The following is a 17,745-nucleotide window of genomic DNA, read 5'->3' as shown; positions in this document are numbered from 1 at the left end:
ATGAGTGAGCCTACGTGAAATGAACCTGCTTCTGGAATGTCAGGGGGGCATGCTTTGGTTGAGATCGGGGTCCTCAGACCATAGCCTCACACCTGCTTTTGGACCTAACGTTTTATGGGAACACAGTCACACCCATTTGTACAGGGTGTGTTTCTCGTGCTACAACTGCAGAGCTGAAGGGTCGCTGCACAGACCAGACGGCTCCAAACGCTGAAAACAGTCACAAGCTGGCTCCTCCCAGAAACGTTCCCCAGCCTCTGGCTTAGAATCCCCAACTAGAATGGTGTGACCTTGGCAAGGCAAGCGCCGTGTCCACTGTGGTGCCTGACACTCTTCCTCCCTAACACACGTATGGTGTATATTATCTTCTTGAACATCTGGCTCTACTGGTAGATGTTGGTTCCCTGAGGGCAATGAATAGGGTCTTTCAAAATGCCTTGCTGATGTCGTATCCCCAACACTTAGCACAGGGCCTGGCACGCAGTGAGCACTTCATTATATTTGTTGGCTGGAGAAGTGAATGAACGCACTCCTTAAATCATCTTCCATATAAAAATGAAAGGGACGGCTTATTGAGCAGCCCACATCCCACCATGAGGAGAACACGAACCTCAACAACATTAACATTTCCCAGTCTTCGGGGGAAGATGTGCCCACACAGTCTCCTTTGAGAGGCAGCAGCAATGAGCTTGGCTTCTCAGAAGTAGTAGAGGCAAGTGTGGCTGTGGCAACCAGCATGCACACCATTAACAACACGGGCCCCAGGGCCATCCTCACTGCCAAGCCCCCCCCTCCCCCATGCATGCTGTGGCTCCCAGCTGCAGTCTGAGGCTCTCCCAAGGCAGCACCATAATCCATGACCTCACTCCTTCGCTGAAGTTCAGTCTCCATCAGCGTGCAAGGAGACAGTAGCAAGTTTTTAAAGATAGAACGCAGAGGCAGTTTAGTAGGACCTAGCACTCATTTTGCCTGTAAAAGATGTCAGTTTCCATTTTTCCCTCATCATCCAACTAAGATAAATTTAAAAAAAAAATTGGCATGGCAAAAATTAAAACCACACCAGAGTTTTTAAATTGGTCAAATGGCTTCAGTGAGTTTAATAACATAAGAAATTACTACCACTAGTAAAGAGGCAAGTTTTTTTATGTTTGACATTCAAATGTATAATTCACAAAGCTGGGAAGATACAAACTACCAAGATGCAGTAATGAAAATTGCAAAAACAGGATATGGGTTTCATCAGAACCTGCTAATTAATACAGCAACATACAACAGCAAGAGATCAGCATGAACAGTATCCCAATCAAGTGGAGGCGTATGAGAAATGGCCATGAATGCCCCAAACACCAGAGAAAGAAGAATGCCAAACACTGTATTAAACTATCTCCCCTGGACACAGTCTGCTTTCCAAAAAAAAAAAAAAAGGCAGAAAACAAAAACCAAGCTGACGCTCAACTTTATGCCAGCATTTTCCTTTGCATTTATGACAATCACAAACCAATCCAGACTTTGGAAAGCCTTATTAAAGAGGAAAGAAGGGGTGGTCAGAAATTCCCTACTTTTTATCCATGCAAATTAGTAGTATTTAATGTACCAACTTTCCCAGCAAATAAACTAGTATTATTTTGAGGGAAGCGGGGTGTTTGTCATCCAATGAGCAATGAGTCAAACAAATCATGCTTTATTTTCAAATCCACAGAACCTTGATATGGTATCACATTGGTCCCTTTTCCTCAGTATCTGAAAGAAATTTTTTTCACAGAAGTTCTATCATACAATTTTGTTTTTAATGTTTTATTTTTGAGAGAGAGAGAGAGAGAGAGAGAGAGAGAGAGAGAGAGAGAGACGGCATGACCAGGGGAGGGTCAGAGAGAGGGAGACACAGAATCCAAGGACAGGCTCCAGGCTCTGAGCTAGCTGTCAGCACAGAGCCCAACGCGGGGCTCGAACGCACGAACTATGAGATCATGACCTGAGCCGAAGCCAGACACTCAACCAACTGAGCCACCCAGGCGCCCCTACCATACAATTTTCAAATCACGATATGGGATATAATCATAATAGTGGCATTAGACCAACTCCCTCAAATATTTATTCTTAGAGCAGAATGTTTAATGTGAGAAGCAAATGTTTAAGTTAGTACCTCACTATGAACTCCTCATCAAAAACTGTATCTATCCTTATATTGGGGGAAAGCATATTTGCTATGATTTGGCAATAATCTTTGATGTAGGGACACTGATTCCAGAAAAACATCCTCAGAAAATAATTCAATAAAGAAAAGACTCACTTTCAGTAGGTCTTTCATTACATTACAATATGCCTTAAAATAATAGAAGCTGGAATAGACATAATGCCTAACTAGAAAGAAATAAGGAAGTGCTGGAGCAAAAGTTAGGTTTATCAACCAGGGGAAACATAATCCAATCAGTACAAGTTAAAATGATGCAAACCATACAGTACAATGCAACCTTTTTAATGGATTGCTAAGTAGAACACACTACAGCTAATACCTGTGAAAATATCTGAAATTTCCTGATTAGTACAGAGAAAACAAAGTCATGAGGTGCCCTTCAGCAGTGTGTGACTTTCCAACTACTCAGCCACATCTCTCCCTGCTTCTCCTATCTCTGAGGTCTCCTGATGGACTGTTCTCATTCCTCCCCGATGCCCTTCTTATGCTGTATTCCTGGCTTGCAACATCTTCTGTCGACTGCCAGACAACCCGCCTGCACCACTGTGTTCAAGACCCAGCACTTCCACAAAGCTGTCCATTCCTCTGGAGTGCGATAACTTTGGATTTCTTAGCCCTTAGTGATTTTGTCTGCCTCCTCTTCTTAGGCAGACTGTAAATTCCACAGAGTTCTTTTTAGCACATGCAATAAGTAATTAATACATGATTCTGAGTGAACTGATCAATGCATATAAACTCTTCAGAGCAGGGGTTATTTCTTAGGTTGGTATCCACAATACTTCCCACAGTTCAGGCAAACGGTAGATTGGCAATAATTTCACTAAAAAATTGGAAAAGTGCACATATGTGTATTGTTACACACGACTACTAGCTGTAGTACAGGGTATGGCTTTCTCCCTTATCTCTCCTCCAGTCTCTGCTTCTATGGAAGGTCAGATACGATTCTTTTCTAAAAGGAGCGTCATCGATGAAGGAAACTTACCCAGGTCAAACTGGCCAGAAACGTAGCCACAAGTCTGCCGGACTTCCTCACTGTCCCAGCCCAAGGGGTAGAGGGCACAGCCAGCACCGATCAACAAGCCTGAAAGAGATAGGCCAAGAGGGCTTTACTCGTACTCCTCGGCATCTCTAGCAAAAGGCAGCAGCACGGAAGGGAAAATCAATATTAGCAACATAGCAAAAGAATATGGCGTCTGCTTTTTGGAAAGCACCAGCCACTGCTCCTTAAAGCAATCTAAGGACAGTTTGATTCCAGGTACTGGAATTGAGTCAAGTCTGCTTAAAAGGGGGGGAACCTCCCAAAAACCCAAAAAACAAAACAACAACAACAAAACCCTAATAGCTCAGTTTGATTCCAACTTTGCCTTTTAAAGCATTAAAAGCCTTGCAAATCCTGTTTAAGAAATACATTTCAGAAGCTTTTTAAAATCACTCTTGTAAAAATCCCACGAATTCCACCATCCATCCATGTAAACAAGTAAGTCAAGAGCAAGCAAAAGTGCCTGATAGGTTATACTTCATCATACATTAGGGTTTTTTTTCTTTTTCTTTTTCTTTTTTTTCCAATTTAAGAATCCAAATAGAATGTGTCAGCACCATCCAATTTTGCCTAGGGGCAGAGAGAGCATAGAGATTCTCATGAACTGCGTCGGCACGTCGATTGGACCTATTAACTGTACGCTGTTAGAACTCCGTTGAAAAGTTGAGAATCAGGGACCGCTCATCTGTCTCAGAAATAATCTAGAAGACAGATATGTATATAATAATCTAAGTCCTCCTTGCAGCTAAAACCAAACGTTTTGACGATTACACTGAAGAAGGTGGCGGTTTTCTTTTAATGTAATGAAGTTACCAGGGCCGGGCACTCTGAGCTGACAGCTGTGGTTGGTGCGTCTGCAGTTTTGCTTCAAAGGCAAAACGCTTTCACCAGAAGCTGGACGGGACTTAAGCAGTCACCACCGGAATCGGAGGGCTGATCTGAAAGCGCCATCCTGTCACACCAGTCAGCGAGGACTGTCATCGTCCGTGAGTCCCACAAGTGTGCTGAGCCAGGAGGACCACCACGTAGATGGTCTGAGTGGTGAGAACACCAGCCCTGTCCCAGATGAGGCATGAGGGAGGGAGCCCCTTAGATGAGAAAATCCACTCACGTGGTAACACAGAGGTGGAATGACGGGGCCCCAAATGCCTCGCAAGAGTTTCTGTATTTGTGTCCCTTTCTGTTCCCCTTTTGCTTCTTCTGCTCCTGGTAGCTGACCCGAGCGGTTATAACCCATCCACACAGCCTGTTGACAGTCACCAAAGGAGGGGCTGCTTCCCAAGCCCTCCCCAACCTCTACGCTGAGCTGTGTGGACAGACACCCCCCATGAACTGACACAAATTTCCCACCCTGGGGCCCCTCCTCACAATCTGTCCCTCGGTCAACAGTAAAACAGCCATTTCATGCTGAGGGCCTGCGATCCGAGGGAAGGCCTACAAAGAATCATCGGAACTGCATATCACTAATTCCGGGATGCCTTCGATGCAGTCAGATCAGTATGAATTGTGTCGAGGTTGAAAACTAACTCAGAAAGCAACAGTATGAGGTTTTGCCGACGAAGCAGATGCCTGGTGACTGGTTTCCTTAAGAAAGCATTTGCGTCGCTCTGAAGGCAACTCGAAATGAGTGTTACCCACCACCGGGTGAAGAGATAATGAATGAGGCCAAAGTTGGTGTGAAGTGAGTTCCATGAATGTTTAATAAATAACATGGTATCATTTCCATGATACTCACTTCTTAAATTAATAAGGAACACTATTTTTTGAGTACTTGGGAGCAATTTTTTAAATGATGACAAGTGCAGAAAGAGAAAATTTTCAAATGTAAAACAAATGAAAAACTTGTAACATTTAAATCATCAGTTTTCTCTGTTTCGGATAGGCAAACAAATGATAAAAAGCCTCACTGGCTAATGTCCTTTGCAGACGGCAGGGAAATGTGTCACATATCCATGAAAGTGCCTGTTTTGATTTGCATGATGCCAGGCACTTTGGGAAACTGAAGAGAGAGGATTTTATATGTGGAGCAATTTGGAGTGTGGTTTTCTAAGCGGTAGAACGCTTGGCAGACAAGGTTCTATTGAGCTGTCTTTGTGAAACACTATGAGCCGTAGATTCAACCATACAAACTGAGAACAATTTCATACGTAGAAATGTATGTAATGTGCATGATTTAAAAAAATACCATGGGCATAGCTCACATTAAAACCGGTAGCCTTTGGAGCACCTGGGTGGCTCAGTAGGTTAGACATCTGACTCTGATTTTGGCTCATGATCTCACAGTTTGTGAGGTTCTCTCTCTCTCTCTGCCCCTCCCCTGCTTGCACTCACCCACTCACTCTCACTCTCTCTCAAAATAAATAAATAAACATTAAAAAAAAAGTGTCAGGGGATGGCGACTAGCTTATCTGGGTTTTTAAATATTAATATTTACGTAATTTTTGTGTGTTTTGTCATCCGCTAAGGTGTGCTAACAGCAAACATACTGCAGATTATAAAGGTCTGAGGAACATTTCTAGAGAAAAACGTATGTTGCAAACCTATCAATCTAATTGGTTCTTGCAGTTTTAGGTAAACATCGGTGGCCTCCCACTACCTTTCTGCTCGTTGCATGTTCTGGAGAAAGCAAGTCCTAGATTAAATTCAGCCAAATATACAGTGATGTTTCTTAGTCAGCTGGCACAAAAAAGCAGTCAGATGACCAATTCTGCAAGCTCAGTGAAACCCTCTTCCCCAAACCCATCACACAGTCATTCGAACAAGTACCTTCAACACACCGTAAATACAACAAATCTTCAGCCAGCAGGTTTGGGACACTTTAGATCAGGCAATATCTTTCATTTAAAGGAATGGGAGAGGGGGCCCTGGACTAAAGAGAGTTTCGAGCTGTACTGCTCAATGCAGTAGTCATGAACCACATGTCGTGAGTTTAAGTTTATTAAAATTAAACTAAAAAAAACCATTTCTTCAGTTGAACTGGCCACATTTCAAGTGCCTGACAGCCACAGGGCACAGTTGGCTACCACACCACACAGGGCAAAGGTAGACTATTTTCACAATTGCAGCAAATACTATTGAAGAAGGCTATTCTAGACCTAAAAGGCTACCTCAAAAGGACGCAGGGCTGGAGAGATCTTTATCCCCTAACCCTAATCCTGCTTGTTAATCAAAATCATCCCTGATCTTTTAGATTCTCCCTCTCTAGGTAGGGCTGGAGATCAAGAAACTACATTTCAAAACTCTTCTCCTGGCAGAAATTCTAGTTCATGTTCTCTCAAAGAGAAATGCTTGTGTGGGATTTAGAAGGTAAAAGAGAAAAATAAACCAGTTCCCCACTGGCGGCTGCAACTAGAGACCTGCCTTTTTGTAGACCATAGACATAAGATTTGGGGAGTGGCTGTCAGGCAGCCTCCTCAACATCACCCACTCAGGGCAGATCATCCATTATAGCTTCTTTCTACCCCTGTACTTCCTGATTTCCTGAATTCTTCTCTGGCCTTCACTTCCCCAAACCTAAGAGGTCTGTGAAACTTTAAATCCCTGGACTGCATCCCTTTCTACTCGAAATACCTACAGTGGTTTCTTTCATTGGTCAGACTCTGGCTGGTATATGCCCAGCTCGTGCTGGCACAGATCTTTCTATCTTACCCTATTACTTGCACAAAATTCATTTTCTCAATTAAAAATTCTCTCTAGGGGCGCCTGGGTGGCTCAGTCGGTTAAGCGTCTGACTTTGGCTCCGGTTATGATCTCACAATTTGTGGGCTCGAGTCCTGCATCAGGCTCTGTGTCAACTAGCTCAGAGCCTGAAGCCTATTTCAGATTCTGTATCTCCCTCTCTCTTTGACCCACTCCTGTTCATGCTGTCTCTCTCTCTCTCTCTCTCTCAGAAATAAATAAAAAAAACACATTAAAAAAATTCTCTCTAAAAACAAGTTCTCTCTATTACAGCTTATACTGATTAATAAGCCTCAGGAAGTATAGACTGATATTAGAAGGCTTCATGTTAACCCTCTGTGGTGTGGTCTCTGGTTAGGGAATTTATGCTAATTAATCTTTCCTGGAGTGTGAATTTCTGAAGTGAATACTCCAACTGTTAACCAATTACCCTTAGCGTGTTGATTGGAGCCAACTAGCATTTTATTGTCCATACTGAGGTACTATATTGTGAAGCCAAGTTAGAGACAATGTAACATACAGGTAAGAACATCTTTTTCATCATCACTGAAGTATTACCCAATACAACATCCTACTAGTTTCAGGTGTACGTAACAGTGATTTGATATTTTTATACATTATGAAATGATCTTCCTGATAAGTCTAGTTACCATCTATAATCATACAGTTATTACAGTATTATTGACTATATTCTCTATGCTGTACAATTGCATCCTCATGACTTACTTATTTTATAAGTAAAAGGTTATACCTCTTAATCTCCTCCACCTATTTTTTTTTCCCAACCCCTTTCCCTCCCTCTCTGGTAATCAACAATCTGTTTCCTAGATCTGTGAATCTGTTCTGTTTGTTTTGTTTGTTCATTTGTTTTTGTTTTTTTTTTTTAGATTCCACATATAAGTAAAATCATATGATATTGTCTTTCCCTGACTTCACTTAGCATAATAACATTAGGTCTGTCCATATTGTTGTAAATGGCAAGAGCTCATTCTTTTTTATGGCTGAGCAATATTCCATTATATATCTCACATCTTCTTTATCTATACATCTATTAGTGGACACTTAGGTTGTTTCTATATCTTGGCTACTATACATAGTGTTGCAGTGAACACAGGGGTACATATCTCTTTTTGAATTAGGGTTTTCATTTTCTTCAGATAAATACCCAGCAATGGAATTGTTAGATTGCATGCTAGTTCTACTTTTAATTTTTTGAGAACTTCCATACTGTTTTCCATTAATGACGGCACTGATTTTTTACTCCTACCGACAGTGCACAAGGGTTCCGTTTTCTCCACATCCTTGCCAACATTTGTTATTTTGTGCTTTTGATAACTGCCAATCCGACTGGTATGAGGTGATATATCATGTGGTTCTAGTTTGCAGTTCCCTGAAGATGAGTGAACTTGAACATCTTTTCATGTGCCTGTGAGTCATCTATATATGCTCTTTGGGAAAATGTCTATTCAAGTCCTCTGCCCATTTTTCAACTGGGTTGTTTGTTTTTGTTTTTGTTTTAAGTAGGCTCCATGCCCAACATGGGGCTCAAACTCATGATCCTGAGATCTAGAGTTGCATGCTGTACCAACTAAGGCAGCCAGAAACCCTGGTCTTTTGTTTTTATTTTTATATTAAGTTGTGTAAGTTCTTCATATAACTTTGGATTTTAACCTCTTATTGGATATATCATTTGCAAATATCTTCTCCAATGCCACAGGCTGTCTTTTCATTTTGTTGATAGTTTCCTTTGCTGTGCAGAAGCTTTTTAGTTTGATAAAATCACATTTGTTTTATTTTTTGTTGCTTTTGCCTAAGGAGACCAGTCCAAAAAAATATTGCCAAGACCAATGTCAAGACGCATCTGTGCTTTCTTCTGCAAATTTTATGGTTTCAGGTCTTACATTCAAGTCTTCACCCTATTTTGAGTTGATTTTTATGTAAGGTGTAAGAAAGTGATACAGTTCATTCTCTTACAGTCTTCCCAGCACCATTTATGGAAGAAACTGTCCTTTCCCCATTATGTTCCTGCCACATTTGTCATAGATTAATTGACCATATATGCATGGACTGATTTTCAACACTATGTTGAATAAAAGTGAGGAGAGTGGGCATCCTTGTCTTCTTCCAGATGACAGAAGAAAACTTCCAGCCTTCCACCATTGAGTACAATGTTAGCTGTGGGTTTATCATATATATGCCCTTTATCATGTTGAGGTATGTTCCTTCTATACCCATTTTGTTGACAGATTTTGTTTTTAATCAAAAAAGAAAGTTTAATTTTGTCAGCTGCTTTTTCTGCATCTATTGAGATGATCATATGACCTTTATCCTTTCATGTGCCTGTGAGTTTTGTTATGTGATATATCACATTAATGTGGCATACAACATTGATTGATTTGCAGATGTAAACCTGCTGTGCATTCCTAGAATAAATCACTTGATTGTGGTGTACAATCCTTTTAATGTATTGTGGAATACAGTTTGCTAATAATCTGCTGAAGCTTTCTGCATCTACGTTCATTGGGAATATTGGCTTATAATTCTCCTTTTTTGTGGCATCAATGTTTGGTTTTAGTACCAGGGTAATGCTGGTCTCATAAAATGAATTTGGAAGCATTCCTTCCTCTTAAAATATTTTTGGAATAATGGAGAAGGATAGGTACTAACTCTTCTTCAAATGTTTGGTAGATTTACCTGTGAAGGTATTTGATCCTGAGCTTTTGTTTTTTGTAGTATTCTTAAGTTATTAATTCAATTTTATCACTTGCAATAGGTCTATTCAGATATTCTATTTCTTCATAATTTTGGAAAATTGTGCGTGTCTAGGAATTTATCCATGTCTGGTTTAATGATGATAACTTCTTTAGTGTTTGCTTGTCTAGGAAACTACTTTACCTTTAATTCTGAATGCCTTCGTGTGGATCTCTCTGGATTCATCTTATTTTGGACTCTCTGTGTCTCCTGGACCTGGATGTCTGTTTCCTTCCCCAGGTTACAGAAATTCTTAGCCATTATTTCTTCAAATATGTTTGCTGACCCTTTCTCCTTGTCTTTCTAGGCCCCTATAGTGTAAATGTTAGTACACTTGATTTTGCCCTAGAGGTCTCTTGAACAATCCTCATGTTTTAAAAACTATTCTTTCTTTTTATTTTTCTCCTTCTTTCTTTCCTTTTTTTTTAATGTTCTGATTGATTTCCACCATCTGTCTTCCAGACTGTGCATCCATTCATTTGTCCATGATTGTATCTAGTGTATTTGTCATTTCAGTTATTGTATTCTTCAGCTCTGACTGGTCCTTTCTTACATTTCTTAACCCTTTGTTGAAGTTCTCATTGATTTCCTCCATTATTTTCCCCTAGTTTGGTGACTGTCTTTATGACTGTTACTTTGAACTCTTCATCAGGTAAATTACTTACCTCCATTGCATGAAGGTTTGACTCTGGGGTTTTATCTTGTTCTTTTGTTGGGCACATATTCTTTTGTCTCATTTTGTTTGACTTTCTGTATTGTATTTGTTTCTATGAATCAGGCAGGACGGCCACCTCTCCAGGTCTTGAAGGAGTAGCCTTGTGTTGGAACATCCCCTGTGTAGACTGCATGTGCCTTGTGGCTTTGGCAAGCTGGTTGCAGATCAGTAGGCAAAGGCAGGTTGGGGAGGGGCCCCTGGGTGAGACAGTGGGGTCCCCGGTATAGGAGGGCTGGAGCTGGAGAGAGCACAAGGACCACCTTGATTGGATGGCTGAGGCTGGGGCAGGAATGGGACTAGGGCCTGTGGCATGTGACACCAGTGCCACCTTGGGGGAATGACTGGGGCTGATATGAGCCAGGGGCCCACTGCATGACAGACTAGCAGAACAGCCCGAGTGCCTGGACCCTGCTTCTGCCCACACTGTTAGGTGAAGGAGGGGATATAAGAAATGATGCTCGCTGGTCCTCCAACCCCAGAGAGAGTTCTAGCAGTTCTTCACCTGTTTGGTGGAAACTATAAGGTTAGTAAATGGATCTCCTTCACTTACTGTCTGGTTGCCCTTTAAAACACTAGTTTTTGCTGTGCCTCTAGGTGGAAAAGCCTGCTTGTGGGCCCCCCAGTGATATCCCTCCTTCCTGCAGGTCAGGGAATCAGGCGTAGGGTTTCTGTCACTGCAGTGTCTCTGGCTCTCCTACTCTTCTATATGTGGCCGAACATTTGTTGTGCAGAAGCTGCCTGATCAGCCTCCAGTTCCTTAGGGGGAACTGCTCCATATGTAGGTGTAGCTTCTGTGTCCTTGTGGGAGGAAGTGAGTTCAGGGTCTTCCTCCACTATGATCTCGGACATGCTTCTGAGAACACCTTTTTTAATGGAAGAAATCTGCCATTCTTCAGTTTTAGCCGTGTTAAACCTCAGACCATGTTGGAGAAATCAACGTTTCATGAAAGTGTAGTTCGAAAATCCCCAAATTTTAAACCTCTTAGTTGTTATTCTGTCTTCTGAAATGGGGCTCAGAGAATATTCTGGAACTTGAGGTGGTCGCCCAAAATGATATCTGAGGGACTTAATAGGTTTTAATAGCTCTAGTTGCCTAATTTACTCCTGGGGAGCAAATGGCTCAATTAGATTCTCTGGCTCACAAACTTTTATACACTTTACGTGGATTTTCTTTACTGGAATGATAAATCTAGTGGTTTATAAACTTCAAGGGCTTAATTATATGCCATTTTAACCAAATTCCTTTGTCACTGCCATCAAAGAAATCATGAAAAAATAGTCACATTATCACATTTTTTGGAAATGTGTGTCTGTAGGAGTGAAAGTGAGGAAAGACACAGTGGAGCAAGGCCACAATCTGAGGAAGGTGGTAACAGAGGTGGGGTGGCCAGAGGAGGTCTGAGATCATTTGCAGCTATAGGCTCAGTTGCAATTAAGCGGCAATTTATTTTTGCAATCCGGAAGGCTTTGTAACTTTTAAGGGGTCATGGGTAAATCACAAATTCGTGTAAATTAGCTCAATCTTTAGTTTGGACCTGGCACCTTGCTGAAATCAGCGATGGGGGGACAACAGACCATGAAGACGGTCAGTTGGTAGGAGGTCGTGGAAATTTAGAGAGATGTTGCTTCCTGAGGAGAATGAAAATAATAATTCAAGAAATGGCTCAGTAATTCTTAAAATGAAAAAAAAAAAAAAAAAAGCCAGTTGAAGAATGCATTGATTATTAGGCCATGCCAACTTGAATTCCCTAGGGTTGGGGTCTCACCCGGTTCAAGACGATTAATAGTTAAAGAACCAGGTTGGTGGAATGACCTCTAAGGAGAAGCCGCTGTTCCTGGAGAAGAGACAGTACAGATAAATGCAAAGAGGCACTCAGGAGCTGGGCAGCGACGCTGTGGTTTATAAAAGAGATCTGTCTTTATCCCAAAATGGACTCTTGTACCTAACTCTTAGCTTGCATTCACTCTGCCTGCCCATAAAACACCTTTGGGAGAGTCTCCAGTGGAAACCCTATTCATTTTCACACATTGCTGGAAATGTCTGCCATGATACTAATTATTTCTTAGAATTCAAGTGTGAAGTCTGAAGTTTGTAAAGAGCTCAGTGGTCAAAGTAAGTAAGAACCAGATGCTGGGAATTTTCCTTCTGCAAAACTCTTTCTATTCAAAGTCGGTACTTAAACACTTAGCCAGGGGAATATTAACATAACAATTCGGCTCCTGCCAAGAAGGCAAAACAAACCTCCAGTCAGCCAATGCCAATTACTCTCCACAGGTGGTAAGAATAGAGTCCTCATGTTAGACTCATAAAGGCTTATTTTTTCCAGGCGCTTCTGAAAGTTTTTATGTGATCTCACTTTTTTCCATGACTATTGCTCCATTCTTTCTCCACAGTTTATTTTTTTTTTTTATACCGTGACTTTTTCCACTTATTGCCCTTTCCGTGGTCTCGCCAACGTTTCCCATCATTTCATCTTTTATGTTTTTTTGGATACTTCTATCCAGCCTCCAGTTCCTTTATCTTCCTTTCTGTGGCAAGCACAGAGGGAAATTGTTCTTTACTCTTCTCATGTAAGCTGCTAGGTCTTGTCGTCTGTTTTCTGGACTTCTCTTTGGATGACGTTGGCACATTTCCAAGTCTCCATATGCTAATTTATGTACACAATACTCGTCCATTCTCACCCGTAGATAACAGTCCCTTTACAAAATGTAACAACAAAATAACTCCACTGGTGGCGAGGAAATAAGAGCAAGGGGCAGTATTATAATTCTTCAGGCCCTGAAAGCACCGTAAGGAGGAAACACAGTTGACCCTTGCACAGTGCAGAGGTTAGGGGCACTGAACCCTTGTGTAGTCTAAACTCTGTCTATAACATTTGATTTCCCCAAAACTTAACCACTAATAGTCTACCATTGACCAGAAGCCTTACCGATAACATAAAGTTGATTAATCCAAATCTTGTATGTCATATGGATTACAAACTGTATTCTTACAGTCTAAGCTAGAGAAAAGTATTATTAAGAAAATCAAAAGGAAGAGAAAATACATTTACAGTACTTACTATATTTACTGAAAAAAAGTCCGTGTATAAATGGGCCCAATCAGTTCAAACCTGCGTTATTCAAGGGTCAACTGCACTTGGATATTCTAGAAGAAGGAGGCTTGGGCAGGCTTATAAACCACACCCCCTTTCAAAGTGCTTTGTGGAAACAGGTATTGAGGATGTCAGAGGCTTGTCCAGGGCAATCCCTGGGCTCCTGGGTCCTAGTCCAGGGCTCTTTTCCACCTATCATGATCCCAGTGCTTGGACATAAGGCCACTCCAAGGTCACTCACTTGCCATCTGCTACCTGAGTTCAGCTACAGCCGTGTCGGATTTCACCAACATCATATTTTACTAGGTAAGACTTTTCACCTGCAGGTCCGTATTTCTTGTGTTTCAAATCAATGAAAGCTGTGCCAGCACTGAACTGTGCAGCTGGTACAGGGCCGCGTCAAGGTGGTCTCATTAAGCGGCTCAGGTGCTCTGACCAGTCCCAAAGGGCATTTCTCACTGGGGACTCTCAGTTCTTTCAATATGTCTTGAATTATCTCTTCTGAAAGCTGAATTCCTTCTCTTTGACTGAAATACTCTCACTCTTTATTTTATGCTCAGGCTCTGCCATGAAAACACTAGCTGTTAAGGTCTAGAAGCCTCAACATGCAGCCTGCCCTGGCTGCCCCAACAGCGAGCTGCAGGCTTTACCCCCTCCTGTGAGCTCCTGCTGGGATGCACTCTGTACCATTTCTTTGGGGCTTACTACCTTGTTGTAGGTATTCATAAGTATTACATCTCCTGGAGAGCCAGAAACTTTACCAGATATTTACTTACATTTGTCTCACTGGTTCATGGTATTTGTAAAATATTAAATAGCAGTGATTTATTTATTTAGTATTTATAAAAGCCATAGCATAATTACATAATACTTATAGAATAGATAATATAAAATATATCATTGCCTTCATTTAGTAAAAGAGGAAACTGAGGCTTAGAGAAGCAGAATCATGCTCACAAAACTACTAAATGGTAGATGCAGGCAGAGACTTGCGTCCAGGCCTGTCTGAACTCTAAGCCAATATTGCTAAACTCCACCTTCGAATGCGTCCCAAATCCCCAAGTGTTCAGGGTCTCAGCTCTGGTCTCACCTTCCAATTTCCACATATGTGTGAACCCTGCACGTAAGCAGAAAAGGAAGAATGGGGCAGAAGATCAAGAGGGGTTGCAAGTCATCATTTCTCCAGGATTGACTCTCCTATTGCCTGTAACTGAAGGCAAGGGGTTTTGAGAGCCCTAAAGATTCTCCCTTCCCTGAGCGCCAGTGAGGCAGAAGCTGGATGCGAGCTCAAGCACCCAAAGCACTCTGTCCACAAAGGGCCACTGAGGCATAAAGAAAAAAACTACACTCCTCACCATCAGAAGGTTAGCCAAGGAAGACTATACCCTATCTTAATGCTAAAATACAAAATAGAAATATGATCATTTCTGAACTATCAAAACTCTTTTTACAAATGACAAGAAGGCTGTTTCTTTGCTGAAAACATCCTTCAGTAGAGAACGTATTTTAGGTTTCCTTAAAATGCTTTCCAAAATGGCTCCTGGATTATTATTTCCTCTCTTCCAGTTCATGGATCAGAAGACACAAAAGGCATACATCAGAATACCTATTTTTTCATCCAGAGCAAAAACTTCACAAGCTAATTTCAGCCATGAGTGACTTGTCATCTCTGCTCTTTCTAGAGTCCCAGGCAATCATTGGTAGGAAAAAAAAAAAGTCATTTCAAACAATGAAACTTCAGACATTTTGCCATGTCTATGTGACAGTTTCCTGGTAAATTACGCCAGACTAAAAGCAAACATCTTTTCAACCCTAGGAGTTAAGAAAATCCAGTTCCACTATTTCATGTCTTTAGGTCTCAGTTTTCCTTATCTGTAAACTGGGAAAATCTCTATGCTTTGGAGTTGTTGCAAAGATTAAATGAGAGAGTGGATACAAAGAGGTGGGCACGGTAGCTCATGGGAAGAGTCCAATGAATGGTCTCAGCTGTTAGGCTTTCAATTCTTGCAGCATGTGGAGGAGGCTGGGGAATTTGGTTTAAGCCAATGTGTGTTTGTACACCATCGCCTGCAATCGAGTCCTCTGTTGTCATGGAAGGTCCTCTTCTGGGGTGGAGCGCAGGGAGGGTTCCAGCAAGGACACGCTGGCCTGGTGAGGAATGATCACTTGCCCCAGAAGTCCTCTCAGCCACGGAAACCTCCGCAGGAACAAATAAAACAGCCATGGCCCGATGACCCTCACCTTCAGGCAAAGAATCCATACGCCACTGCAAGGCTAATAATATTTTCATCTGTTCCATTTTGTTTCGGTTTTTGTTGCATTTGACTTTGAAAGGCACTTTTGGCCATTCTGTGAGGAAGGTAGAGCCAGAACCGGTGTCCCCACCTGGTAGATGAAGGAAAATGGAGTCACAGACAGCGGGGGAGGTCCGAGCTGCATCAAGGAGACAACCTGAGGCAGGGCCACAAACTCGGGTTGCAAACTCGGGGTACCTGACTCCTGTGTCTATGCTTTGGTTCACAGTCTTCACTCCGACATTGCTAGGAAAGGAGCTAATAATGCTCAGTGCTGCAGCTACAGCTCTGAAACAAACAGACAAAAATGCAAATTTTCACTGCCTCTCGTGTTTCGCGGTGTTACAGCTTCACGAGCGGAATAAAGACACGGTCCCCCATTTCCAGAGCAGTGTGTCTCAGAACAGTGCTTCTCAGACTGACCTGCAGCCGAAACAGCTGATGGCTTGTTAAAAATGTAGATTCTGGTTCTCTAGCTCTGGGCCAGACGTCCTGTGATTCTGAGCAACTTCTGGTAAGACAGACATGGCCGTATAGGCCCACACTGTGGACACTGAGGGTCAAGAGGAAATAGCGCAGGCTTTGATGTCTATCATGTCAGGTGCAAATCCTGATACCACCTATGTGATATGTGACCTTCAGCAGTAAGCTTTTGAATTCTGAGCTCAGATTTTCATCTGGGTAACAGACCTAATGGTACCCATATCTCTGGCATTTTTTATTGGAAATAAGTGGCTTAAGGGGCTCGTGGCTGGCTCAGCCGGTAGAGCACGTGACTCTTGATCTCAGGGTTGTAAGTTCGAGCTCTGCATTGGGCATAGAGATTACTTAAGAAGTAAATGGCTTAATAAAAGTGGCCAGTTCAGTGTCTGGCATTAGATAAGAGCTCAGGAAATGGTAGTTATATATCAATATTAGTAATGATGTTGTACCACTGGACCTGCTGCCTGAGAATTGCAAACAGTTCATTCTATGGTAGCTTCCAATTTCAGATGCTTCCCTGGCAGCTATAGGTGCTCATCAAACAAATAAAAACACTATTTAATCTAAAGCAGAGGGTTTTTGCCTCACTGCTTGCTCACGCTGTTATAGCAAATATATTTTCTGAAACCAACTGCATCTCTCTAACTAAGAATAATTCTATTCTTTCTTTCTCCTCCAACACTATTATGGAAATGATCAGACTTAAGAGAAGTTGGAAAAATTGTTCAGTGAATACTCATACACCCACAATCCAGATTCCATGATTAAGAGGTCTTAAAGTGTGCTCTCTTACCTATCTACCCATTTTTCTATCCTTCTACTGATCCATTGATCCATCTGTTTTGGGGGGTGGGGTAGGGAGGAGAGGCGTGCCACCAGAGCTTTCAAGCACTGAAACATATGGCGGATCTTTCATTATTCATACTCTCGCCATTTACTTCCCTTGGCCCATGGCCTGCGCAGAGCTAGGAGGCAGACACTAAAGTTTGACTCAAAAGCCATAGCCGACACAACGCTACATCCTTATGACCTGCTGCTACTACATTAGGATCCGTCAACCTGGAATTAATTTATATACAAATCTAGAGCAATTGATACCTCTCAGCTTTTCACATTTCTCAAATAACCACCCTACGACCTAAAACAGGACTGGCTTGCTTCACCGGTTTGACCCAGAAATACCTATCAGAACTTTACAGGACATTTCACAAAGCCCAGAATGACAACAACACAAGAAGTCCGGCTCATTCCAGCCAGCCACTGAGCTCAGAGTTTTCAGCAGACACATTTTCTCCAAAGGATCACTGCTGTTTTGTACAAACTGAATCACGCCTGATTCCCTCCACTGGAGAAAAAAAGCAAGAACGTAATCCTCATATTTCAACATGAAAGTGTCTTGAGAGCAATGGACTAGACCCCAACAATATTCTGTCCACCAACCAACAACAAAGAACTCATCTGTACATAAACTTGCACTGCAATGGTAACCTATCTTG

General features: G+C 41.9%; 1 protein-coding gene across 2 annotated transcripts in view; it reads right to left on the bottom strand.

Annotated features, from left to right (window-relative positions):
- Window positions 1-17,745, bottom strand: part of LHFPL6 (LHFPL tetraspan subfamily member 6) — a 246,915-nt gene that overhangs the window by 28,199 nt on the left and 200,971 nt on the right. For both annotated transcript variants that reach the window (XM_039236124.1, XM_039236125.1), the window contains exon 3: window positions 3,177-3,275. In XM_039236124.1, coding sequence (XP_039092055.1) covers window positions 3,177-3,275 — 99 coding nt within the window. The remainder of the gene's footprint in view (window positions 1-3,176; window positions 3,276-17,745) is intronic.

Source organism: Hyaena hyaena, unplaced genomic scaffold (genome assembly GCF_003009895.1).
Source record: "Hyaena hyaena isolate Hyena2069 unplaced genomic scaffold, ASM300989v1 scaffold_106, whole genome shotgun sequence".
Taxonomy (NCBI): domain Eukaryota; kingdom Metazoa; phylum Chordata; class Mammalia; order Carnivora; family Hyaenidae; genus Hyaena; species Hyaena hyaena.
This window is presented reverse-complemented; position numbering and strand designations above follow the sequence as displayed.